Here is a 27,070-nt window from a genome sequence, read left to right as displayed (position 1 = left end):
AGAGAGAGAGAGAGAGAGAGAGAGAGAGAGAGAGAGAGAGAGAGAGAGAGAGAGAGAGAGAGAGAGAGAGAGAGAGAGAGAGAACAGAGAGAGAGAGAGAGAGAGAGAGAGAGAGAGAGAGAGAGAGAGAGAGAGAGAGAACAGAGAGAACAGAGAGAGAGAGAGAGAGAGAGAGAGAGAGAGAGAGAGAGAGAACACAGAGAGAGAGAGAGAGAACAGAGAGAGAGAGATAGAGAACAGAGAGAGAGAGAGAGAGAACAGAGAGAGAGAGAGAGAGAACAGAGAGAGAGAGAGAGAACAGAGAGAGAGAGAGAACAGAGAGGGAGAGAGAACAGAGAGAGAGAGGGAAGAGAGAGAGAGAAGAGAGAGAGAACAGAGAGAGAGAGAGAGAGAGAGAGAGAGAGAGAGAGAGAGAGAGAGAACAGAGAGAGAGAGAGAGAACAGAGAGAGAGAGAGAGAGAGAGAGAACAGAGAGAGAGAGAGAACAGAGAGAGAGAGAGAGAGAACAGAGAGAGAGAGAGAACAGAGAGAGAGAGAGAACAGAGAGAGAGAGAGAACAGAGAGAGAGAAGAGAGAGATAGAACAGAGAGAGAGAGAGAACAGAGAAAGAGAGAACAGAGAGAGCAATTGTGGAGAAGAGGCAGTAAAAAAAAAAGACACCACTGACATGCCTACAATGTGAAAGCAACAGACATGGAGCGTCAGGTTTGTTGCAGGAGATTTGAATAATGTTCGAATCCACAGAATGTTTAAATTCCACATAATCCAGGAGAGACTTGTGGAGGATCTGCGACCCAAATCATGCACACATGCAGACAGATACAAGAGACAACACCAGACTTGAATTTGACGCAAACACAGCCACTGAGATTGGGGGAAGTGACTTCCCTTTCCAGAGCACTCTGTTCCTCCTCTCCACAGATTTTAACTAATGTACGCCGTGGGACGACCCTGCTTTTCTTTCAGTTTCGTTCACTCCCTCCGATGGACTACACAGATTTGACATTACAAATGCATTAAAAGATTTGAAAACCGAATATGGTTGTTCCTTTGGTCAAAAGTTGCACATTAGTGAGAAATTATCAAAAAACTGGAACATTTGGAGATGGCGTAAAATATGTTGACATTCTCACGGTATTTGCGATTGGTCTAAAAAATAAAGTGAATACACTGATTCACCAATCATATGCGCTGATACAGAGTACGCATGGGGGGGGGGGGAGGGGGACAAATACGGCACGGACGAGGTGGTTATATGTGTGTTCTGCTGGCGCGCTATATCATTTGCGTGCAGAAACAGACGCAGACCGCACGTTCAACATGGAGTGTTGTATGCACGTCTGTTCATTGCCAAAATCCAAGATTTCATCGTTTTCCTTGAGCTCCTGGATCAAATTTAGGCAGTGTGCGGAGCGATGGAAGAATATATGTGGCATTTATGCGAATAAAGCAACTGAGAGCTGGAGACGAACCCGAATCTGTCAGACGATCTGAGGTTACACTTTGGCGATGGGGCAGAAAGTTAAGAGGATAATACATGTCAACAAGGTTGCAGAGAAGCTGGGTCCGCATAATGCAAGTGCACTACTTGGACTGCATGCCTTTACGGGGTGTGACAGTGTCAGTTCTTTCTATGGGAGAGGGAAGGTGAAAGCCTGGAAGGTCATGGAGGAAGAGAAGAGTGGTGATACCTTCATCCCTCTTGGAAGAGAAATAACACCCTCTAGAGAAGTTATGTTGCAGCTGGAGTCTTTTACATGTGCTCTGTACTCGCAGAAAGAACGTACCTCTGTAAACGAAGCTAGGTATAGGCTTTTCAAGCTACATACCAAGACCCTGGAATCAGGTATGCCCCCAAATCAAGACTCGCTTCATAAGAATGTGCAGAGAGCTAATTTCCAAGCTGCTATTTGGAGGAGGTCTCTGATAGGCAATATGGAATTTCCTTCACCTGATGCTCATGGCTGGAAGATTGAAGATGACAATCTTGTCATAGACTGGATGGACCTGGCTCCAGCTCCAGAGGAGATCCTCGAGCTCACACATTGCAATTGCAAGAAAGCAAAGTGTGAGAACAGGCAGTGTTCTTGCGTAGCACACAGTATGTCTTGCACTGACCTCTACAGTTGCATAAATTGTGTTAATCAAGTACATGACAGTGATGACGAAGATAATCCAAGTGACGGTGACGAAGAGGAGAAAATAAATCTACAATAGACCTCATTAAATTCTGTACTGTTTGATTAGAACACACATTTGGTGCAGACATTTGTATCACTTGAAATATTTCTTCTGGTGCCACGCTTGAAATACTAATTGATACAAACAATGACATCATATTTCGTTGTATGACTCTGAACAAAACGATTACAAGTTGGGCAATAGTCCAAGAGCATGTCATATTTATGATAGATTTTAAGTATTTGATATATTACGTGAAGATAACATGACTATTGGGATGTGGCATTCATACTGTTTATTTAAAGTTAAAGGACAAGTCCCAAGTCTTTTCTATCTTTTGTCCTCATAGAGATGCACAGTCCACCATTAATTTTACCCCACATTATTTTTTTTATAGAATTATCACACCTCCTGAAAACAGTTTTGATAATCTTGTTGAAAGTTACACTGGAAGAGGCTGATCACTTAGGAGGACCAGAACATGCAAAACTTGAGAGCAGGTTAAAGGGGAAAAATATGTGCACTATTCGACAGGTTTACTTCTTTTTGAGAACATATTGTGATGGAAATCAAATTCCAGACAATTCAAATTCCTGATGCTATGATGTCAGCTATGATGCTATGATGGCAGAGGATAACTCACACACACACACACACACACACACACACACACACACACACACACACACACACACACACACACACACACACACACACACACACACACACACACACACACACACACACACACACACACACACACACACACACACACACACACACACACACACACTTCTTTTACCAATACAGTAGATTCAAACATATTATAATTTATTCTGTGGCCACAGAACAAAACAAAAAATATTGTACATTGAAAAAGGCACTCACAGTCCATACACCACCCGCCCTCCTCCTCCAAAACATGATTAATACTAAATATTATCGTTTTTTATGTAACCTGTGCATTCACAAGCCACAGATATGACCGTCCCATCATTGTTAAGAAGCACCCAAACCAGATACAGTGTCTTCTTGAATGTTGGTAATGACTGCATCAGTTTAACAATTGCAGATGTCCATCAAGTAAATGAACAAATCTGCCTTGTTCAGACAAGGTAATCTCACAAGGTTCGAAGTCCACTCACTGCCGGCGATAATCATGGAGATTGGGTAGAACGCGCTGTCCACAGGCTTTGCATGGATCCCACATTGTCGGGAGTTTTTGCAGGATGGGTTGCAAGACATCAGCTTTTTTGGCGAATTGATCAGAAAGTTCTCCAAATCTTTCATTGTGCAGAGGCACGTCCCTTTTTCTATGGTACTTCTCCGAGTATTTTTGGCTTCTTTGAGAAGCTTCGTGAGCCATTTGAATGTTGCAATCCTTATCTGGTGTGCACGAGAAACGTTTGACCGTCGTCCCGATGTACTTTGTTACTTGGGGGTTTCTGTGCACGGGTGCCAAGCATTCCGGGGAGGTTTGCGTCACTTCAAAAGTCACGTATTCACTCTCACAAAATTGCATCATGTGTGGCTCAATATATTGTTCATGATCCAAGCTGAAGATCCCTGATTTGAAGATCCCTGATCGAATAAAAGTGTTTTTATGGTTTGTAATGTTTTTTTTCGCATCTGACAAATTCCATCCTGGCAAGATCCTTTTGCGAGGGATTGTTGTTGCATTTCATCATTAAGTTGTTGATTACAATTGTTTTGATTTTATTCTTCAGGTTTGGACGTGCATTTTGTTCACGTGAAGCCCACACAACCTGCGTCCCAATGCCACATACGACCCCTCCTCATGGTGCATGGTTGGCCCGGCTCGTTCTTCGAGTTCTACAAAATAATCCCTCTCCTCACCACCCCGCGCCAGGGCCGCGACAACCGCATGGAGGCGTTTGAAGTGATCTGTCCATCTATTCCTGGTTACGGCTTTTCTGATGCACCTCAGAAACGAGGTAAGTCTATTTTGTCTGCTTAGTTTCACAGGTTTATCGTTTGTTTAACAGAGTTAAGTCCTGGAGTAAAACATTATGTATGCATGAGCCTGACTCAGTAAGAGAAAGGTGAGGTGGAATGTTGTGTATGATGAGATGTTATGATTTATTTTGCTTGGTGGAGCAAGTCATGGTCGTCCTGCAGCATGGGGAATTGAAGATGTTCGCCCATGTTTGACTCACTGTTCCAGAAGCATATTCGATCCATCTGATGACAATAAAAGGGTCATTTTCTGAGCCCATAAAAAAGAGAAGAGGAAGCAAACAGGTAAGCTTGTTAAGACCCGACTTGACAGCCACTCTCCAGACCTGACTTGACTGCCACTCTCCAGACCCGACTTGACTGCCCCACCGACACTGTACTCAACTTGACTGCTCCACCGACACTGCACTCGACTTGACTGCTCCACCGACACTGTACTCGACTTGACTGCTCCACCGACACTGCACTCGACTTGACTGCTCCACCGACACTGTACTCGACTTGACTGCTCCACCGACACTGTACCCGACTTGACTGCTCCACCGACACTGCACTCGACTTGACTGCTCCACCGACACTGTACTCGACTTGACTGCTCCACCGACACTGCCCTCGACTTGACTGCTCCACCGACACTGCCCTCGACTTGACTGCTCCACCGACACTGCACTCGACTTGACTGCTCCACCGACAATGCCCTCGACTTGACTGCTCCACCGACACTGCACTCGACTTGACTGCTCCACCGACACTGCACTCGACTTGACTGCTCCACCGACACTGCCCTCGACTTGACTGCTCCACCGACACTGCCCTCGACTTGACTGCTCCACCGACACTGCACTCGACTTGACTGCTCCACCGACACTGCCCTCGACTTGACTGCCCCACCGACACTGCACTCGACTTGACTGCTCCACCGACACTGCCCTTGACTTGACTGCTCCACCGACACTGCCCTCGACTTGACTGCTCCACCGACACTGCACTCGACTTGACTGCTCCACCGACACTGCACTCGACTTGACTGCTCCACCGACACTGCCCTCGACTTGACTGCTCCACCGACACTGCCCTCGACTTGACTGCCCCACCGACACTGCACTCGACTTGACTGCCCCACCGACACTGCACTCGACTTGACTGCTCCACCGACACTGCACTCGACTTGACTGCTCCACCGACACTGCACTCGACTTGACTGCTCCACCGACACTGCACTCGACTTGATTGCTCCACCGACACTGCCCTCGACTTGACTGCTCCACCGACCCTGCCCTCGACTTGACTGCCCCACCGACACTGCACTCGACTTGACTGCTCCACCGACACTGCACTCGACTTGACTGCTCCACCGACACTGCACTCGACTTGACTGCTCCACCGACACTGCACTCGACTTGACTGCCTCGAGCTGCGCCGTGCTCACGCTTATATAGGCCGGGGGAGGAGCGCATATGCAAATTTGTGGATCACAGCGGGTTCAGAGGCGGGGCTACACCGCCTGATGCTCAGCCATTGGATGGATGAAAAGTGGGCATGAATCATTCCTGATCCGTTTTTTGAGACGAAAGGAACCCATTCACAACCCATGGCATGACGTTTGGTAGAAAGGCGAAGGTGGTGGGAGTTTGCTTTGGTGGTTTGGGAAGGGTGTTAGTGGTGGCGATTTGGTTGCTGGCGGGCGTCTTTTGAGAATGGCGGTGAAGCGATGTTTGCGGGGTGGAGTTGTGGAGGTAAAGAGGCGAAGGTGGTGGTGTTTGGGAATGATGTTGGTGGTGGCGATTTGGTTGTTGGGGGATGATTGGTCCAAAATAATGTTAGAGAAAATAAAAACGGCTAACTCAAAGGATCGCAGCCCTGTGAACACGGAAATTCCCTCTAAACAACGGTGGGGAAATCTAACTACACATATACTTATCGTCATAACTGATCTAAGGTCCTTTATGGTGGTCTGCGAATTTCCACAGCCGTAACAATATGTTGTTACGAATCTGGAAACCATGCGCACTCAACATTCAGGTCCCAAAGTTAGTTATGCCGATAAGTACGTGTGAGACAGGTCCCTTCCTTTTGTCTTGTGGGAGAGTCGAATATGTGCGTTGTGATATATACGGTAGACTAGGCGTAAGTCGGCAGCGTGTAACTCCTCACTTGGCCTAAGTCGGCAGCGTCAAAAAGTCCCGAATTTATTGAATGTTAAATCCCTTTGAATAAAGTCTGTAAGTTGTCATCTCTAAGTCGTCACTTCGTCTAAGTCGTCAGATGTTGTCCGTTCCCACGTAATGGAACCTCAAGTAAATTACCACGCCTAACTCGTCACACGGAACTTCTACCTCGTGAGAAGCCTGATTTCATGGAATCGTGATGCTCGCTCATTGGTGTACACCGCCAGTGATAGGCTATTTATAACTGCGCTGCGTTCAGCTCAGTCAGCGTGCCGTCCCACATGCATCTGAAGAGGTAGCCAGGCTGCGCAATGCAGTCTCTGGCGAAGGAGTAAAGGATCGATCGAGCTTAGTGTTGAAGGCCGATCATGGTTTTATATTGGCTTGTTTTGTACATCACCACACTCACTTTCACATCGGTATTGAGTGGTAGTCATCACGATGACTGTGTGTCATGTAATTTGTCGATGGTATACGAGTTTTCATTCCATATGAAAACTCATTCTACATTCATTCCAATGAATGAATTCTAACAGCCATTCATTCCACATTTGTAGATGGTCATATACCATCACCGATGGTATACGAGTTGTCTTACAGTTGTTCATTGTCTTTACTTTTAATAAAGTGATTCATGAATTCCATCTTTGCTTGATCACTTTCCAACTCACCAATGAACCCCCACCGATGCCCTGAGGATTGGGTTTCCCTTTTGGTACAATAGCCGGGTTAGAGATTGTTGTGCCGTCTCACACGTACGTGTCCAGGCCACGCGCGACTTCATCCTTCACCCCACCGTCATCATGAATATTCGCATACGCGTAAGTCGTCACACGTCTAAGTCGTCACTTTTTTCTCGGTCCCGATGGTGACGACTTACGCCTAGTCTACTGTATTTTTTATGGTTAGGTTATTACATCTCACCACCTGCCCATCACGCTCCATCACCACCGTTGGCTGCTCGTACCTTACTTGCCGAGAGGGGGGCCTCTCAGTCCCAGTCCTCTGCTTCCACGAATGTTCCACACGCAATCGTGGCTTCACCACCATCCACCTTCCTCAAACACGCTTGGAGGGGTGGGGCAGCTTTCTCCGGGCATGGCCGAAACCCTGCCCAGGAAGGCTGTGCCCGTAGGATCCTGGCCAATTAGAGGCGAACAGTGAGGTGTGCTGACCAAGGCCCCTCCCTCGCCACTGAGGGAGGTCCATAAATTCCAGAGACTCTCTGAGGCGTTGTTGGTGGGTTGCACGAGAGTTTTGAGAGGTTCTTAAGGGTTTTTGCTGTTTCGAAGGGGTGGTTACGAGGGGCGATTACGAAGAGTGGTCACAGGAAGTCTACGTTGCTGTACGAAGGGGTTTTTGCTCTCACGAGGGTTGAGCAGAGGGCCATCGAGGTGGCGAACGTGTCTCTGCTGGTCCTCTACAAGGAAGGACAGAGCGACCCTGACCCCCCCCTCCGTGGACCCCGATTATTTGCCACCTGAACTCCGTTACGAGCCTCGAGTCCCCCACGTGTGACACCAACGACCTTTGTCAGGTGCCACATCGCGGAGCACGCCCTCCCTCCGACGACCAGGTACAAGCCGAACTCTGACCCCCAGCTCGTCTCACTCATCGGCTGGAGGGTCGAATAAAGAACCTTGGGTTTTCTTTTCGCGTGTGTGTGTGTGTGTGTGTGTGTGTGTGTGTGTGTGTGTGTGTGTGTGTGTGTGTGTGTGTGTGTGTGTGTGTGTGTGTGAGTGTGTTGGGCCCGGCCTGGAAGTACAACTGCATAAGTGTTTTTGCCCATTGCAAATACTTGCATTGAATATTTGCGATAAGTCTCGCATCTCTTGTCTTTTATTTTCTGTAAATAAATTATTAGAAATGTTCCCAGCTCGTTTCCGTCCTTTCTTTATTTGGTCCAGCATGGTCCAGTCTGAGTTTAGATGGGGTTTCATCCCCGATAATCTGTTAATCGTAGCCGGAACGTCCTGGGCAGGCCCACTCGACTGCATCCGAGCCGGAGTTGGTAGGAAGAAGTTGATACTTTACCGTAGCTGGTAGAGTGATACTGTTCGGCGAGACAATCCGAGGGCGTGAATCCCCAGTAGCAAATACGGCGTGGTCACTAAGGTATATTGGATCTGGACAATTAACCCTATGCCACGTGGTCGAGATATTGGCGTTTCATGGTCGATTCATCGACCCGCCAGCTTCGGAGTTATCCGGAGCGACGGCTTATAAATTCTGGGGTGTCTGGTGGGAGACGGCGTAAACTTCCCCACCTAGCGGTCGTTCTCGCCACCGACCCCCGGCCCGCAACAATATGTATGTATGTTCCCGAAATACAGCCCAAACGGTACACAATAGCGCAAAAATTTTAGTGCCACCTTACTCACCATTCACCTGTGGTGTGCAGTATCAAGTTTCGTTCAAATCGGGCAACGAAAAAAAAATTATTAAAAAAATCAATTCCCGATTCAGTCAAGTTTTGGTGTGACGATCCATAAAGCGCAACGACAAACCATGGAGAATGTGTTGATGTACCTCGAGAAACCGGTTGGCCGAACGATGACTCCTGAGGTAAATGCTCAAATTTTCTTCAAGTTAAAGTTTGACCACTAAATAATTAAATATTAAAGTTTTGTGTCTTTTTTTTTTCATCAACGGCCATCACAACAGGAACCCAACGGGTTCACGGGTCATCTGGTGAATTAAACTAGAAGTACGTTGTCGATGGCACACCATCACATATTCCCGCGTGCACTGCTTTGTCCCATTAACGCTAGGTGAAATTTTATTGATTTAAAAAGCTACAAGACAATTTTTTTATCGACCCCCATGACCCCAACCCCTCTGGCCCGACCCGGAGGGGTCACATCAAAAATCCGAAAGTGTTGTGCACTTCCCCATACATATATCGACTATGTCCCAAAGTTTCAAGTTCCTATTTCAAATGGTGTAGGAGGAGTTACAGGGTCAGACAGAACGGACGCACGGATGGACAGAGGAGACAATCACAATATTCCCGCTTTTCTTCAAAAGCGTGGGAATAATAATTCTCGTATCCTGATCTGGATCCAGATCTTCACCAAAATCTAATCACTTAGTCCTTGTCACATACCCAACCTGCCCACCAAATTTCATCCAGATCCGTCCACAACTTTTTGAGATATCCTGCACACAAACGAACAGACAGACAGAGAGGGGTGAAAACATATCCTCCTTCCACCTTCAGTGGTGGCAGTAATAACGGATACACTAACTTTTTACAACGTTTTTAACAAATCAGAAACAGCTGGGCACAATTGTTCCGATCGGCAGAACTAAGATTATGGAGCACGCAAATACCACTGCTTTCAAACTGGAAATAAAAGTCCCACAATATTTTGCAAAGATTATCACCTGCATATTTGAATGAAGTGCTTCTTATTCTTCCTCATTTTGATGAACTATTCTGTCTCCTCGTGGCATCAAGAACCAGGCTGGTCTGTTTATAATAATCAGGCCTTTTGCTTCTTCTTCTTCTTTTGTAGAGGGCACCTGACTTCGGGTAGCATCATTTGTTGGGGGGTGCGGCTATGCTGCTGAGGGCCTTTCCTACGTAGTACACACCCAACTATGGAATTCTGTTGCACATTCCATTCTTTGATTTCACATTTGTGAAGTCACAAACCTTTTTCATGTTCGAGCGAATCGAAATCTTTCCTGTTCTGCAGAGCATTTTCCAAATTTTCACTTCTTGATTGTCCAGCATGATGTGGATATTTTAAATAAAATAAAAATAATTATAAACAAAATTTATAATTTGGGCCCTGCTGCAAAGAAAAATCGATGGAAGAAGCAACGTATCTAAAACACACCTGGGTATTTTGGAGGATGCCTTTCGTAACTTCAAATGGCAGTACTGCTGATAACACTATTATTGTGACACGAGACTGTTTTCATTCAAGTGCATTGTATCAAATGTATATTAAATAAAACGTACGAATTTAATAATCTGAAATATATGTAACTATCAATTGAAATTGACCGACTGCTGCTGTGTTCTGCAGGCTTCAACACTGCCAATGCTGCCAGAGTGTTCTACAAACTGATGACTCGCCTTGGTCATAGCAAGTTCTATGTGCAAGGAGGAGATTGGGGAGCTGTTATTGGGCAGAACATAGCGCAGATGGTGCCTGGGTGAGTGAATGCCCCGTTGGTAGAAAGCTGACCGGTTTTCTGAAACACAATTCAATTTGACTGTGGGGCCCAAGGCAAACGATTGCCCTTGGAGTTATATGCTGCAAAATTTCACGTCTTTTTTTTTTTCCGTAGACATGTCTACGGACTCCACCTCAACTTCTTCAACAACCAGCAGGGCATCCGACCATGGCTATCACTTCTCCTGGGCCAGTATCTACCTTCGTTGTTTGGCTTAACACGTATAGACGTCCAGAGGCTTTTCCCGTTCATGCCCAATTTCCGGACTATGTTCTGCGAGTCTGGCTATATGCACATCCAGGCCACAAAGCCCGACACTGCAGGTATGTCTGTGCACTTTGTTTAATTTCTCAAGAGCTAAGTTACTCTCACCCCAACCCCTTGACGTCTCAAGAGTGCTGAATTCCACACCCTCCCCCGTCCCCACAAGCGCCCAAGATCTCGTGCATCATCAATACTTTCTCTGATTGTGTGTGTGTTAGAAACAGAAAATGAAAAAAACGAGGTGTGTGTGTGTGTGTGTGTGTTGGAATTGTTAGAAACAGGAAATGGAAAAAACGAGGTGTGTGAGTGTGTTATAATTGTTAGAAACAGAAAATGAAAAAAACGAGGTGTGTGTGTTATAATTGTTAGAAACAGAAATGAAAAAAACGAGGTGTGTGTGTGTGTGTGTGAGTGTGTTATAATTGTTAGAAACAGAAAATGAAAAAAAAAAACGAGGTGTGTGAGTGTTATAATTGTTAGAAACAGAAAATGAAAAAAAACGAGGTGTGTGTGTGTGAGTGTGTTATTGTTAGAAACAGAAAATGAAAAAAAACGAGGTGTGTGTGTGTGAGTGTGTGTTATAATTGTTAGAAACAGAAAATGAAAAAAAAAAACGAGGTGTGTGAGTGTGTTATAATTGTTAGAAAGAGAAAATGAAAAAAAACGAGGTGTGTGTGTGTGTTGGAATTGTTAGAAACAGGAAATGGAAAAAACGAGGTGTGTGTGTGTGTGAGTGTGTGTTTTAATTGTTAGAAACAGAAAATGAAAAAAAAAAACGAGGTGTGTGAGTGTTATAATTGTTAGAAACAGAAAATGAAAAAACGAGGTGTGTGTGTTATTGTTAGAAACAGAAAATGAAAAAAAACGAGGTGTGTGTGTGAGTGTGTTATAATTGTTAGAAACAGAAAATGAAAAAAACGAGGTGTGTGTGTGTGTGAGTGTGTTATAATTGTTAGAAACAGAAAATGAAAAAAAAAACGAGGTGTGTGAGTGTGTTATAATTGTTAGAAAGAGAAAATGAAAAAAACGAGGTGTGTGTGTGTGTTATTGTTAGAAACAGAAAATGAAAAAAACGAGGTGTGTGTGTGTGAGTGTGTTTTAATTGTTAGAAACAGAAAATGAAAAAAAAAAACGAGGTGTATGTTATAATTGTTAGAAACAGAAAATGAAAAAAAAACGACGTGTGTGTGTTGTAATTGTTAGAAACAGAAAATGAAAAAAAACGAGGTGTGTGTGTGTTATAATTGTTAGAAACAGAAAATGAAAACAAAAAACGACGTGTGTGTGTGTTATAATTGTTAGAAACAGAAAATGAAAAAAAAATGAGGTGTGAGTGTGTTATAATTGTTAGAAACAGAAAATGAAAAAAAAACGAGGTGTGTGTGCGTGTGTGTGTCTGTGTGTGTTATAATTGTTAGAAACAGAAAATGCAAAAAAACGAGGTGTGTGTGTGTGTGTGTGTGTGTGTGTGTGTGTGTGTGTGTGTGTGTGTGTGTGTGTGTGTTATAATTGTTAGAAACAGAAAATGAAAAAAAAAACGAGGTGTGTGTGTGTGTGTGTGTGTGTGTGTCTGTGTGTGTGTTATAATTGTTAGAAACAGAAAATGAAAAAAAAAACGAGGTGTGTGTCTGCGCACGCGACATCCACAAATACTTTCAACACCTTCTCTGAAACTACAAATCGGATTTCGATGATACTTCACCACAACCTCCATCACCCGTGATGTACCAACATTTGTTCACGGCGTTTAAAAAAAAAATATATCGGGGTCTGAGGGGGTCTAGGGAGGGAGTATACGGGTGGGTTGCTTCCTGAAATAGATATTTGCTTTCTTCTGAGAAACAAACACACAATTCCAATTAAACTTCACCACAACCTTCATCACCCGTGATGTACTAAATATTGTTCACGACATTAAAAAAATTGGGGTCAAAGGAATTCTACATGGGGGTTGCTCCCCAAAATATGTATTTGCTTTCGTCTCTGAAACAACACACACAATTTTAATGAAACTTGAACACAACCTTCATCACCCATGATGTACCAAAGTTTATTCACGGCATTAAAAAAATCCAGGTCTGAGGGGAGTTTACAGCCCCCCCCCCCCCCAACAGAGGTATTTGCTTTCTTCTCCAAACTTCACATAAAATTTCAATGAAACTTTACCACAACCTCCATCACCTGTTGTGTATCAAAGTTTGTTCATGCTAAGATTGGGGTTGAAGTGAGTTTACGGCCAGGGGGGGGGGGGATATGGCTGCTCTCCAAAATAGGTATTTTTTATAACATTACTTCATTGGTGCATTGTACTGATTTCACAGAGCTCCAAAGTTTTTCCATTTTTCCAACATGGCTGTCACATCACGTGACCTATGATGACATAATTATCATTAAAACATCCTCCTCGAGTCGTCGCCCCTCTGGTGACAATTTCGTCTTGATCCGACAAGCGGTTGTGGAGAAAAACGCTAAAGTTCTGTGTGGACAAAGAAACAGATAGACAGACGAACGGACACAAATGCAATACTCTCTCCTCTAATGAGGGTAAGAGAGAGACAGAGACAGACAGAGACAGAGACAGAACTAAACTTGATGAAAACGACAAAAAGGAAAATGTAAAAGTTACGTGTTCTCCATTTTCTCAAAATAAAGTTGTTTGTGAACTTTTGATGACAAGAGGTAACTTTTTTTTTTTAATTTCCATTTGACTTCTTGGAGACACACACACACACACACACACACACACACACACACACACACACACACACACACACACACACACACACACACACACACACACACACACACACACACACACACACACACACACACACACACACACACACACACACACACACACACACACACACACCTGAAAAATAAATATTTATCCAAGTCCAACTGTTCAGGTGAGAAAAAAGATTAATTAGAAGGGCACTCGGTAGAGTGCGTACCTGCACCACGTAATACCTGATCCACGACAACATATCGGGCCCAATACATTTTTGAAATATCATGCCACACAGTACTATATCATTTTTGGCCCGATCTCTCAATGGGGAAGAATCACTTTATAAATGAAATAATTATCGTATCCAGATTTGGATTCGGATCTTCACCAAATTATAATCCATTCGTCCTTGTCACACACCCAACCTGTACACCAAATTTCATCTGGATCCGTCCACTACTTTTTGAGATATCCTGCACACAGACAGATAATCGGACAGTCAAACCGGTAGGCGGCGACGGGTCGCCGAGCATGGAAACTATAAGATATAGAGCAAGATGGATGTCATATAGCGATAGGGAATCACCTTAACATTATGCATATCAAATCTCATCCAGTTCCATCTACTGATAACTACTCGGTATCCATTTGAATGAAAAGTACCGAAAATGCGGTTTGAAATCGGAAATCCCCAAAGTTCGAGGGGGTGCTGCGGGTGAACAAAGATCTAAATCGAAAATCCGGCTCGATCGTTTGTGCACAATGTATTCCAGACGATTAGTGCGAATTTTCATGACCATCCGACCATAACCCTAGGAGGAGTGGCATTTGGCGCGAAGGCACCTCCAGCTCTCGCATATTATCGATTTTTGTACTAATTGACCTTTGACCCCTGACCTAAGCGAAATCGGTCAATATGTCCTGAGGCAAAGTTGTAGTACTCATTGAGTACCATGAACCTGCAAAGTTTTATTCGTATCGATGCACTCACCTGGTCGCCAGGGGGCCGCCAATTTTTGCCAATTTTCGCACATACCCTAATTGTAGGGGGCACTGTGGGTAAAGTATTCCATATATCACAAAAAACTGAATATATTTGATAGAGCATCACCGGTAGATCATTCGTGCCAAATTTCATAACCCTACGTGGGATAATGGCTTTCGGAATTGATTTCGTGTGAACAGTACCGATTTTTGAAGGTTTTTCGGTTGTGGCTTGGGAACCAAAGCGTCCCTAGCAACCATCACAATTTCCAAAGCACTAGGTCATAGGATGTACCTACCACCCGAGTTTGGTCAAAATCCGCCCACATTTACTACCAATTATGCTGAGGACAAACGAACAAACAGACAGAATTACTGACAATAAGGGTCACCTATTTCGGCGACCCAACAGAGAGAGGTGAAACCATAACCTCCTTCACCTTCGGAGACTGAGGCAATGATGGTGTAAGTGACGAGTTAACTTGCTGTGGACTTAACTTAGCTCTCGTTTACCAGCAGTATTCTCAAGGACAAGTTTGACATTTTTGTCACATTTTATAAATTTAAGATTGTTGTGCTGGTAAGATGGGATTTCATAATTCTAACTCGCTAGTATTCATAGAAATACATACCCTCTGCAGTGTTTTGAAGGACTTGGTTTGAGCCAACTCTTGTTTTTTTTAAAGGATTTTTTTTGTTTTTTGAATCCAATATGGCTGCCAGACTACATGACCGATGACGTCATCTTTATCCAACCATATTTCCCATGGGTAGTTGATCAATTAGTTAAATTTTGTATTGATCAGTTAAGCGGTAAGGTTTTCAAAGAATTCCCCTTAGATCCAATATGGTTGCCACACCACGTGACACATGATGGTCATTTTAATGAAAATCCTGTTCAAATTTCAAGTCAGATGAAAATTGAGGATTTGAGAAATTCGGTCGATGTTGACCTACCTCAAAAATAGTTGATGGTTGAATTTAGTGACCTGATATGCAAATCCTCTTCAAATTTCTAGTCAATTGGATGAAAATTGTGGATTTTAGAAAATTGGCCTATGTTGACCTCCAAAGTGACAGCTATATATCACATGGTCATTGAACGAAAGTTTCAATTTCCTCCGCTGAACGGTTTTCGATGTCCGCTCTTAACAAAATGCAGACACGTACGTCCGTACGCTACCGATCACTTCATCCTGCTTTTCGCTTCGGGAGCGCAGGGTAATTACAGGGAGCCGTGAACTTAATATTTAAATCTTGTTCAGGTTGTGCAGTGAATGACTCACCAGCTGGACTTGCTGCATACATCCTGGAGAAGTTCTCGACGTGGACCAATCCTGCCTACAGGGACCTGGAGGATGGTGGCCTTTCAGAGTATGAAGCATTAGATGAAAGAACAAAACACTACCATTTATTTGCATTATTTATTTCCATTAATCACACATATCCAGATTATCTGAAGATTGTCAATGCGATACCATTTATTTAGTGTCCCATGGTAATCTCTCTCTAATGGAGCAAGTATATGTGATTATGTATGTATGTATGTATGCATGTCTGCTCTTTGCCCATTGGTTGGACAGTTGACCTGATGTCATCCACAAGTATAGCCTGAGAACCCAGATGACCCTGAGGATCCAAAAGACCCCAAGGACCCAAAATACCACAAATGCCAAAAAGACCCTGAAGATTCAAAATACAGTACTTTAAAGACTCCGAAGACCCAACATACCCCAAAGACCCTGAAGACCCCAGAGACCTAAAAGACCCCGATTACCCTTAAATACCTAAAATACCCAAGGGACCCAGAGGACCCAAAACACTCCAAGCATCCAAAAGATCCAGAGGACCCAAACGACCTAGGGGATTCAAATGACCCAAGGCTCTAAAATACCTAGAGGACCCAAAAGACCCAAAGGGACTATCTGGGATCCATGGAAATTCTGCATAATGTAAAATGTCACTTTAGGTCCCCCCCCCTACACACACACACACACCCACCCACACACACACACACACACACACACACACACACACACACACACACACACACACACACACACACACACACACACACACACACACAATCCCAAATCCTCAACCCCCCCTCCCAAATCTGTTGTCTCCCCCCCCACCATACCCAAACTCTGTGTCCCCTTCCCCTTTCTTCAAATCCTTAAACCCCTCCCAAGCCAATGTTCTCAACTCCCCCCCCCCCCAAAGACCTCAAACCCCTCGATCTTGATCCCAATTCCCTTTCTTCCATCCCTCCCCCAACCCAGCTCTGTCATCCCCTCCCCCTTTCTTTGTCAAGTACTCAACCCCCCTCCCCTTTCAACCCCAAGTCCTCAATTTCTCCCTACCCAATGTCTCAATCTTCCTCTTCCAACTCAATGCACCCCACCCCCAACTCTCTGTCTTCCCCTCCCCATTTCTTCACATTCTTAGCAACATTGCACAAATATACACAGGGAACTTTGGTGCATGAGAAGACCGACCATTCAGCCTTTCATAACTGCATTGTTCCTGTCGCCGTTTGTTAAGAACAATGTTAAAAGTTTATAAAGACGGAACGTGAAATTCACAATCGCTTCACCCTTTATTACCTTATCCTTATTGTAATTCACGGACCGGTGTTTGTGCGTTTGTTTGTCGTGCTGCTCCTCCTATAGTTGTGGGCCGATTCCATCCAGACTTGCTACATAGGATCAGCAAAACCCCAATTAGTGTATTTGCCAGAAAGCAAAATAATATTTGAAGAAAGAGTATTATTACAGCGCGTGCGCTGTATACAATTGCACCGAGTTTGAAATGTCCCTGCCGGCGTCTACCACGTCTCCCACGTCTCTGGTGTCCCCCATGTCCCCCCCCCACGTGCCTCAAGACAGCCAATAACGGCCGTCCAGTAGATGCAGTGCGTAACCTCGACGGAAATGGCGACAATTGACGGAAATACCCGAGTATTTCAATGGAAATTTGTGAAACTAATGTGTTATATATGTGAAAACCATTTAATTTCGTGCTTGACGGAAAGAAACGCTCCCCTCATGTACGAACAAACGAAAGACGTCACTTTCGCCCACCATCGCATTTCGCGCCGATCGCCGAATGCTGAAAGCTCAGTTCTTCTTATGCGATCATTCTTTTGCGGTCCCCTGCCACGTTGTATCAAACTATTTCATTCCTTCTATTATATATATATATATATATATATATATATATATATATATATATATATATATATATATATATATATATATATATATATATATATATATAGATGCTTATCACAATAATAAGATTTTTACATTTCAAATATTAAGTACGCTTTTTAATTGTTTTTCAACTGAAAAAGCATAAATTGCATATTTTAACATTAGTGTACTCATTTGCTTCACCACACGCGCTGTATTGAAGGATTTCACTTGTTGTTATTATTATTATTATTATTATTATTATTGTCATGATAAATGTTTTTTGCTTCTTCTTGTTCTTTGGTGGGGAGGAGTGAGGAGGAGGTGGAGCTACGTTGGCAGTTGTAGGGTGGGGAATGCGCAAAGCTCGACCACACACTTGCTCTTCAATGACACCTCATGTTGCATTGCAACTTTCCAATTTATGATAACGATTTGAAGCCATATCCCAAGAAGCTACGGTTTACCTTCACATCATCGAAACTGGCTACCCCGATAAAAACGAGCATGTACTCTCTGTATAGTGAGTGCATCAAATGCAAGAGCGACAAATATGATCTCCAGAAAGTGGCGAAAGGAAAGACTGACAACCTGTTAATGTGAGTCTGGTGAGCAAATTATAATGGTTGACATGTTGTCAGAAGAATGATGTTTGATGGTCATATCGATGGAGAAATGGCAAATTATCTTGTAATCATCTTTACATCGATGCTGTCCTGTGCACTCATTGTGGCTGATTAGTACATTATTGATTTTCAGGAGGCTTGCTGCTCAAAGCAGCTGAGATTCTTCGGTATGAGAAGCTCCTTATGTAAGTTTGAGGGAAGGACATGGTTGTTATTGAAGTGCGGTACCATCGGTCATGTTACAAGGACTACACCAATGGTTGTAATGAAACAGAAGTTGGCTGACGAAAGGATTACATTTCTGTATGGGGAAGCCCTTGCAAAGTTCTATCAGATAGTTATGTCAGACTTTTCCCCTGAGATGTTGCCATCCAAGCCCTCGAAGACCACATCATGAAAGGTGAGATCTTCCCTCTGAACAGACTGAAGGACATGTTCATTGATATAACCTGAGAAATTTGCTCCCGTGAGGCAAGTAACTTTCATTCAGTGTACCTCAAAGAGAAACAAGTGGTGTATTATCCTCTGCTTCTGTTTATGTGGCCTACCAGCCGAAATGTCTGAGATTGTGTATGCACCCGATCAAAAGGATTCCTTCATTGACCACAGAGTCATCTGAGACCAGTGGTACAGAGAGGAACGTTTGAAGATGATGAATCAATTGACCCACATTCCTGGATAAACGAGGAGAATGTTTGCCGGTTTTATATTTTTATATACATCTCTGCTATGTACATTAACCGGGTTTTAAATCAAACCGGAGAGATGAAGGACAAGTGGTCTCCGACTGCTTTGCATTTTGAGATGGTCTCTGTGGCGGAGACTGTACCTGCCTCCTTATACAATGTTCTTCCTTGGATTATTAGGGCATTGAATGAGCTCTGCCATGAAAGGGTTTGTCCAAACTTTAAGAGGACAATAATCGAAAGCTGCTGTCTATTGCCTAGGATATAATTTATATTTCATCCAAAGGGAGGAAGCCATCCCCAAGGCATTTGACTGTAGGGATAACTTTGAGGAACTTCACTGGGTCTTTAAATGTTATTTCCATCATGAATGGTTTTGGCCATTCCATATCACATTTGGTGGTTCCTGAACATGACGCAGCCCTTGCATCACGACAGCTTGGACAGGAGGTTTCACGTTGTTCCTCCAAGGTTACAAACCCAAAGCGCCGACTGCTTTCATCTGGGATAACAATGATTTCACCGAGGAGACATTGTCAGGACATGGAACCACACACAACATTGGAGTCCATACGATGACAGTTCTGGCCTTGAAGAGTTTGTCTGCGCTCTGTCTAACCAGGCTAAATGTGCTGACAGTAATGAAGCCAGGTACAACATATTCACTGTGAAATATCGAGATGAGGCACTCCCCATAAGAATTGCGTTGTGATCAGCTTACCAGTGTGCGGTATATCACCGGTGTCTGAGCACCTGCGTTGGTGCCCTGAGTCCTGTTGACCATGGATGAAAACCAGACAATGAATACCTGACTATTCACTGGATGTCTTAAACTCCAACTCCACCAAGTGTCCTGCAAAATGAGCATTGTCAATGTTCGAAAACTAACTACCAGCGTGTGACCTTTTCTTGTGTTCATGTAGATCTTCTTTGCACAGACCTTTTGGGTGCAATGACTTCCAATAATCAACAACAGTTGAACATTGATACTGATGATTCTGGAGATTAATCTGGTGATGAGGACTTTGTGTCCAACGAGCGGTTGCTGAGAGAGACTCAAATGAGATTTGTTACTTGCATAGTCTGTGAGCGTCAGCTGTGGCTGTATGGACATGTGGCTCGTTTTCCTGACTCTGATCCTGCCCACCAGATTCTCTCAGCGAGGGAGTCTCGTGAGTGTAGGAGGCCAATGGGCCGACCACGTGCCTCGTAGTTGCAGCAGGTTGATCGGCATCTCAAAGAGATGGGGATTGGCCAGGTATCTGCCTGGGGGGAGACCAGACGGAGGCCCCTGGAGTACCGGCGGAAAGTGGACGCAGCGATGCGCTGCTCTGGCGCATGCTCCCATACCTGACCTGACCTGAGGATTGAATGTACGTGCATATTTAACCTTTCGTCTACGCTCATGTCAGTTTTGATACCGACAACGTCGTTTGGTTAAACTTTGGTAATGTTGCATTTTCCCAAGAACCTTTGATGTGTGTCGCTAATTAGAATGCGAGTATTATTTCACACAAACACAATTTTATTCCAATTAGCAAAGAAGTGCTATCAAATTATTGAGGAAGTTACGACGAACATCCTCAGATTGGTTGTTGATGTCTCGCTATGGTAAGAAATTTGAAGTCATCATAGCTGATGAGTGTGTCAACCAATCGGCGAGAACATTGCCTTTTTGAATTCTGCGTACCTGAATTATTTGAAGTTGGTGTTTTCCAAGAGGGAAAGTAACACCCACTTCGCTGGATTGGATATGTACGTTGAGCTGCGGTATGCAAATTTGATGACGTAGCTAATTAGTGTGCAATCCAATCGGTGGGAACATTGCATTATTGGATTCAGCACACTCAAATTATGTAATAAACATAATTTCCAGGTTGCCGAAAGAAATTTGCCATGAAACTCATTTGAGCCTCTTAGATTTCAGCCCACGGCCGATATCCTCTTGCAGTCCTCTTCAGCTGCACGCCCCCCTTCTCGACTCCCCCGGCCCCTGAGACATTGCCAATCGCCTCCTCACCAATCACTGGCCACCCGTTGGCCTAGCAACAGCGGCTCAAGACACAATCAGATGGCACCAACATTGAGCAGTGCGGCCCATTGGTACACCGCCTTGTTTGCCGCCAATCAGGGGTGCCTGTGTGAGGGGGGCAGAGCTTCTTCTCCTTTTTGTCCCAGTATGAAGGATGGTTGTGTAAAGGCATGCTGTGATGTGGATTGTGAAATGCCTCTCTTGCCCAGCTATCACCTGGTTCGACATTGGAGAACGAAGTGACCAGACACCATAACCTTCCCTCGACACTGATGATTACAACACCGTCTTCTGGTGGCAAACAAAAACGGACTATTTATTCTTATACACAGGTCCTTGAGAGGGAAAAATTCGACAAACTACATGAACACAAATGGGGCTTTATACCGTAATTATATGAACTGACTCCCCTCTTCACCTCCCCCATTTCCCAAAGTTTTATTCTTTCTTCTCATCCCCTCTTATCCCCCCCCCCCACTCCCTCACTTTGTTTTACAACTTTCTCCACCTTCAAACAAGTAATTTCACCAATTCACAAGATGTTTGAATATGTTATGCCCAGTATAAAAAAGCATTAAAAGTATCATACAAATCATCCTCATGGCTGTACCTTTGCAGGAAGTTCACTTTGGAGGATCTGATCACGAACGTGATGATTTATTGGATCACAAACTCCATCACCTCCTCGATGCGCATGTACAAGGAGACCCTGGGGAAAGGACTAAACGTACCTGGAATAGAGTAAGCTCTCTGTCATTGTGGAGGGGGTGGGGTAGGGTTAAATTTGTACCATTCTGAGGGTGGGAGAGGGAGGGAGAGATCCCCTAATTATAATTTGTGCAACTAGTTTCATCTCGATCGGATGAATAAATATTTACTGGAGTTTGAAACTTAAATGCACATGCATGGCTACACTTGGTGCAATTGCCCTGCTCTCTCTGCGATTTGTCCCCACCACATTTCCACAGGGCGCTCAAGGTCCGCCAACAACCCCCTTCTGGTAAAACTACCAAAATCACGAATCACTGCTCATCTTCACTCTTTCATTCCTCTTTTTTCCCGCCTTTGGAATAAACTTCCTCACTCTATTCTTTCCCATTCTTCCCTCCAGGCTTTCAAAACAGCTGTTCACCACCACCTCTTATCTTCCCCCATCCAAATCCTCGATCTTTTCTACCCCCGATAATCCACCCAAGCCCACTTCCTTCAATTCTCCTGCTTTCCTTCCTGAAAGTCCTTGTAATGTCCATCTTCTCTTCGCCATGTTCCCCGTCCCATCCCCATCCCTCTCCCTTCCACAGTTCACCTAATGTGTCTGTTCCCCACTGTTTTGTCCCTTCCACCCCCGCCCCTCTTGTCTCATGCCTCCTTGCTGTGAGTTGTGTGTTTGCTCTCATACGAGCCTCGACCAAGGTATACAAAAAAAAAAAAAAATTATGAGCAATCCATACAGAGTGAGAAAGTGGTTTACAAAAGAATTAGAAACACTGTCAATTTGTTAGCTCAATATAACCACAAAAAAAAAAGAATTGGTGCAAGTTTATAAAAGGATACAAATAGTGAAGTCTTAAATTCAGGGAAACCTAAGTAACGCTGACACTGATGGTAGGTAACTACTGTGTGTGTTATGATTAGTGATAAACATGTGACCGACATGCTCCTTAGTGGCATGGTGTTTTGCCTCTGTTCCAAGAACCCCACCCCCAACATGCTGCATGACCTTTCAGAAACATGTGCCGCGTACCTGTTGTTGCAGCGTTCCTGTGACCGTACCTACTGGATTGACGGTGTTTCCCAATGAGATTGTCTATGCCCCCAAAGCCTGGCTGAAAAGCCACTTCCACAACATCGTGTCATACTCGTACCAACCACGTGGAGGGCACTTTGCGGCATTTGAGGAACCGGTGTTGTTGGCTGAGGATGTGTGGAAGTTTGTGAGGAAAGCAGAAGCTGTTCCTTCATTTCACTAAATAAGAATTATTGCTGTCTCAAAGTACTATACTATTGTTTTTCTTATTTCATACACACACAGCACCTTTGTCATTTCTAATCAAAAATTGTTTTGAGAGGTTGATAATATTTCTGTTGTTACGGGTTGGGGTGGAGTTCTCGGACCCACTCCCCAGCTGACTACACTGGAGCTGACGAACCGCAGATAACTCTGCAGCATGATGATTTGCTGAACAACCACAGACGCCATCTGAGATGCTTAATTTAGGTCGGGTCTAGCGTCGAAATCCCGCTTTACCCTCCCAGAAAATCCATCAGCCCAGACAAGGACTGTGCTTTCCAATGCTCCACTACTGCGAATCAAAATGGCCGAGCGATACCATAAGTGGAACCTTGGCTAATGTCTGACCATAACGAAACAGTGGGGCTGAACTCCCTGTCACTAATTACTCATGTTTAACCAATGGAAAGAGACAATCAGGCAGTTTGGAAAATGGTTTATAGTGGTTTACCAAAAGGGGCATGTATATACAAGGCAAACAGTGTTACAAAAGAAAGCTCTTACCTTGAGTACAGAAGCCCACTTAATCAGTCAACTTAGTCATAGGGTCGACACACACAGGTGCCTCGGTCATTCTGGGAAACAAGGCAAGGAAGAGTGATAGAGAGAGAGAGAGAGAGATAAGAAGACAGGGTGTAACTGCGGCCTCATGCTCACCCGACGCAAGCCGGTGGACTTATGTTGGTCCAAACGTGAGAGTGGAGGGGGAGAAAAAATAAAGAGGAGTATAGAGGATGTAGTGTGCAGTGTAGGGAGAGGTGCAAAGGGTGAATGCCTGTGGTGCGAGTCAGTCACCCAGTCCTAAAAATGACGGGATTATCATTGAATGCTCTTCTGCGTTCAAAGTGAACAAATTAGATGCAAGGAAAGCAATCTATAAATAGAGTAAATCAGTGTGTTGTGGTTGGCACGTCCAGGGAAACTCTGCTGCTTGGTCCGATTGTCATCTTCCAAGTAGCACCGAGCTGTACTCTCGACCGCATCTTTAGCTTTTTGGATGGTTGTCTCCTCATTGGTCTGTCTTGTATCCATGTGATGCTCATTTGGTGAACTGCTCATGCAGTGCCACTGACGACCAAGGCGGGGTATCAGTGGTCGACGTCATCGCTGGAGGCCCGCCCATCGGCCAGCATGTGGGTCCGTGCTGCTTTCTGATGTTGGTTGATTGGATTTGTAGTGCACTGCGTGGGTCCACACTTCCTTATATTGGTTGATTGGATTTGTAGTTGCTGCTTGGGTTTGTGCTACCTTATGTTGTTGGTTGAGTGGATTTGTAATGTTGATTTTATAGTGTTGGTTGTCATGTTGAGTGTTGCAAAGTGTGCATGGATGTGCTGCAGAGTTGCAGAGAAGGGGAGAGAGATAGGGAGACAGATAAGAAGAGAAAGAAATACAGAAATAATTTTGGTGGAGAAGAATCACGAAGGGGTTCAAATCCTTTACGCAAATGCAACGCATTTTCCTTTCCACTGATGAGAGCTAATTTAGCTAGACAAAATACAACACGTATGACTGCACTTGGGCTCCTGTTTGTGTTGGTTTGTGTCTCCCCGGGCCTCCGATAACCGTAATAATATTTATCGCTCAAAGAAATTCCATATTTATCACATTCAAATTCACATTTCTTCATTAATACGAGTCTCAATCATCTCTTGATTTCCAATTATAAAATTAATTCTTGGTGGTAGTGTTGAAACACGCACAAATTCCTGATTGTGGAGTTGTAAACTACTGGTGTCCAATAAGACAATGAGATGATTTTTCATGTTATACAAAGTTACCATTTTATTTTTAAGATGTGATTGTTTTGCTTTAAAAAATATATCTTTAATAATGGTAACGAGAGTGATGTTAAAACTGGACCGTTACAGGTAGTGAACTGAGTGAGGATTCGTTCTATCTTCCATCTGCTAGTAAATATATATATATATATATATATATATATATATATATATATATATATATATATTTATTTATATCCCTGTGTCACAAGAGGCGACCAGGGTTGCGTCAGGAAGGGCATCCGGCGTAAAACCTGTGCCAAATCATTATGCGGATCATAACGGATGATCCGCTGTGGCGACCCCAAATGGGAGCAGCTGAAAGAAGAAGAAGAGATATATATATATATATATATATATATATATATATATATATATATATATATATTTACTGTATATATAATATTCTCTGCCAGTTGCTCTGTCTGTCTGTCCAGGGCAGAGCTTTGCTGGCATGACTCCACCCACAATTATTTCCTCAAAAAAAAAATTGCTGCCATTTCGTTTGCTCCATTTTGGTCTCAGGCTTCAGGCCTCCATTGTGCATTTCAAGACTGAACGAGTCCTCTATCATGAAATAAAGGTACTTTTTGAGGAAAGAAGGCTATGTTTCCATAATTTATCACAGTAGAAACTACAACGGCGCTGGGTAAAGGGCATATTGTTGCGGAGCCGGGCGTCGGCTGCGAGCACGACCGCAGGGTGGAGCGACAGGGTCGACTCTACCGAACACCCGGGATCTAGATCATACCGTTCAGAAAACTCCGAGGGTACGGGTCCCTTACAGGACCGTGAATCATCAATAAATTCCACCACGTGGGACAGGGTTTTTTTTTTTTTTTTTTTTTTTTTTTTTTTTTTTTTTTTTTGTATACCTTGGTCGAGGCTCGTATGAGAGCTTACACACAACTCACAGCAAGGAGGCATGAGACAAGAGGGGCGGGAGTGGAAGGGACAAAACATTGGGGAACAGACACAGGTGAACTGTGGAAGGGAGAGGGATGGGGATGGGACGGGGAACATGGCGAGGGGAAGATGGACATTAAAGGGACTTTCAGGAAGGAAAGCAGGAGAATTGAAGGAAGTGGGCTTGGGTGGATTATCGGGGGTAGAAAAGATCGAGGATTTGGATGGGGGAAGATAAGAGGTGGTGGTGAACAGCTGTTTTGAAAGCCTGAAGGGAAGAATGGGAAAGAATAGAGTGAGGAAGTTTATTCCAAAGGCGGGAAAAAAGAGGAATGAAAGAGTGAAGATGAGCAGTGATTCGTGATTTTGGTAGTTTTACCAGAAGGGGGTTGTTGGCGGACCTTGAGCGCCCTGTGGAAATGTGGTTGGGACAAATCGCAGAGAGAGCAGGGGGGCAAGGCTGGAGAGGAGTCGGTAGAAGACAGAAAGACCACCGACCAACCTGCGGTGATTGAGTGAGAGGCCCAAAGACTCAGCTTCATTGCGGGAGATGCCAATGATCTTAAAAGCCCTGGTTTCGACAGCGTGAAGTCGAGAAAGGTGGGAGGCAGGAGCACCAGCCCAGAGGGGAGAGCAGTACTCCATCAGGCTACGGACAAAAGCTTTGTAAGTGGTCAGGAGCTCAAGAGGGCCGAGGAAGGACTTTGCACGACGGAGGATTCCCAGTCGGCGACTGGCTTTTGAGGCAAGGTTGGAAATGTGACTTTCCCAGGAAAGGTCATGGCAGATAGTGAGACCCAGAAGCTTGAAAGAAAAGACTTCTTCCAGAGGATTGTTGAGAAAGTGGATGGGGGGGTTTTGTAAACGGTCCTTTCGAAGAGACATAGTGAGAGTGTGAGATTTGTCTGGATTGAAAGACATGTTCCACGTGTTGGACCAGTTTGTGATTTTATCCAGATCTGCAGTGAGCGAAGAAGCTGCTGCTTGCCGGGCTGAGGGATGACAGATGGTACGGCAGAGGGTTGAGTCATCGGCAAAGAGAAATAGAGGATTTTCCAGAGAGTCCGAGGGTTATTTGCCAAACTTCAATAGAGACCCACGTGGCGAGCTACCGAGTATTCACACCCTTGATGGGATGAGCCGTATGCGTGCTCGACCTGTGCGTGACCCGAGTGGATTATCACCGAGCTTCCGTCGGTCCCAAATGCACAACCACTACGGAAACAACGGCCTTCTTTAATTCTCCCAACACGCACCGCATTAAACCAATGAAGAAAACACAAAAACGAGCTGATACATTTAACACATGGGTATTTATTTACAATAGGTGGGGAAGGAACA

The 27,070-nt window shown here is 44.3% G+C and overlaps 1 protein-coding gene across 2 annotated transcripts in view; it reads left to right on the top strand.

The window, feature by feature from the left end:
* Positions 1-25,425, top strand: part of EPHX1 (epoxide hydrolase 1) — a 38,715-nt gene extending 13,290 nt beyond the window's left edge. Inside the window, exons 3-8 of one of the 2 annotated variants that reach the window (XM_085857772.1) lie at positions 3,909-4,136; positions 10,364-10,493; positions 10,629-10,837; positions 15,759-15,867; positions 21,650-21,772; positions 22,788-25,425. In XM_085857772.1, the coding sequence (XP_085713898.1) occupies positions 3,909-4,136; positions 10,364-10,493; positions 10,629-10,837; positions 15,759-15,867; positions 21,650-21,772; positions 22,788-23,001 (1,013 nt within the window). In that variant the 3' untranslated portion in view covers positions 23,002-25,425. The remainder of the gene's footprint in view (positions 1-3,908; positions 4,137-10,363; positions 10,494-10,628; positions 10,838-15,758; positions 15,868-21,649; positions 21,773-22,787) is intronic. The other variant, XM_085857773.1, reaches the window with a different exon arrangement.
* The last annotated feature ends 1,645 nt before the right edge of the window (positions 25,426-27,070 follow it).

Source organism: Eptatretus burgeri, chromosome 15 (assembly GCF_056783735.1).
Source record: "Eptatretus burgeri isolate ZD-2024b chromosome 15, Ebu_testis_v1, whole genome shotgun sequence".
NCBI classification, from domain to species: Eukaryota; Metazoa; Chordata; class Myxini; order Myxiniformes; family Myxinidae; genus Eptatretus; species Eptatretus burgeri.
Note: the sequence above shows the minus strand (reverse complement) of the source record. Positions and strands in the feature narration are given on the sequence as shown.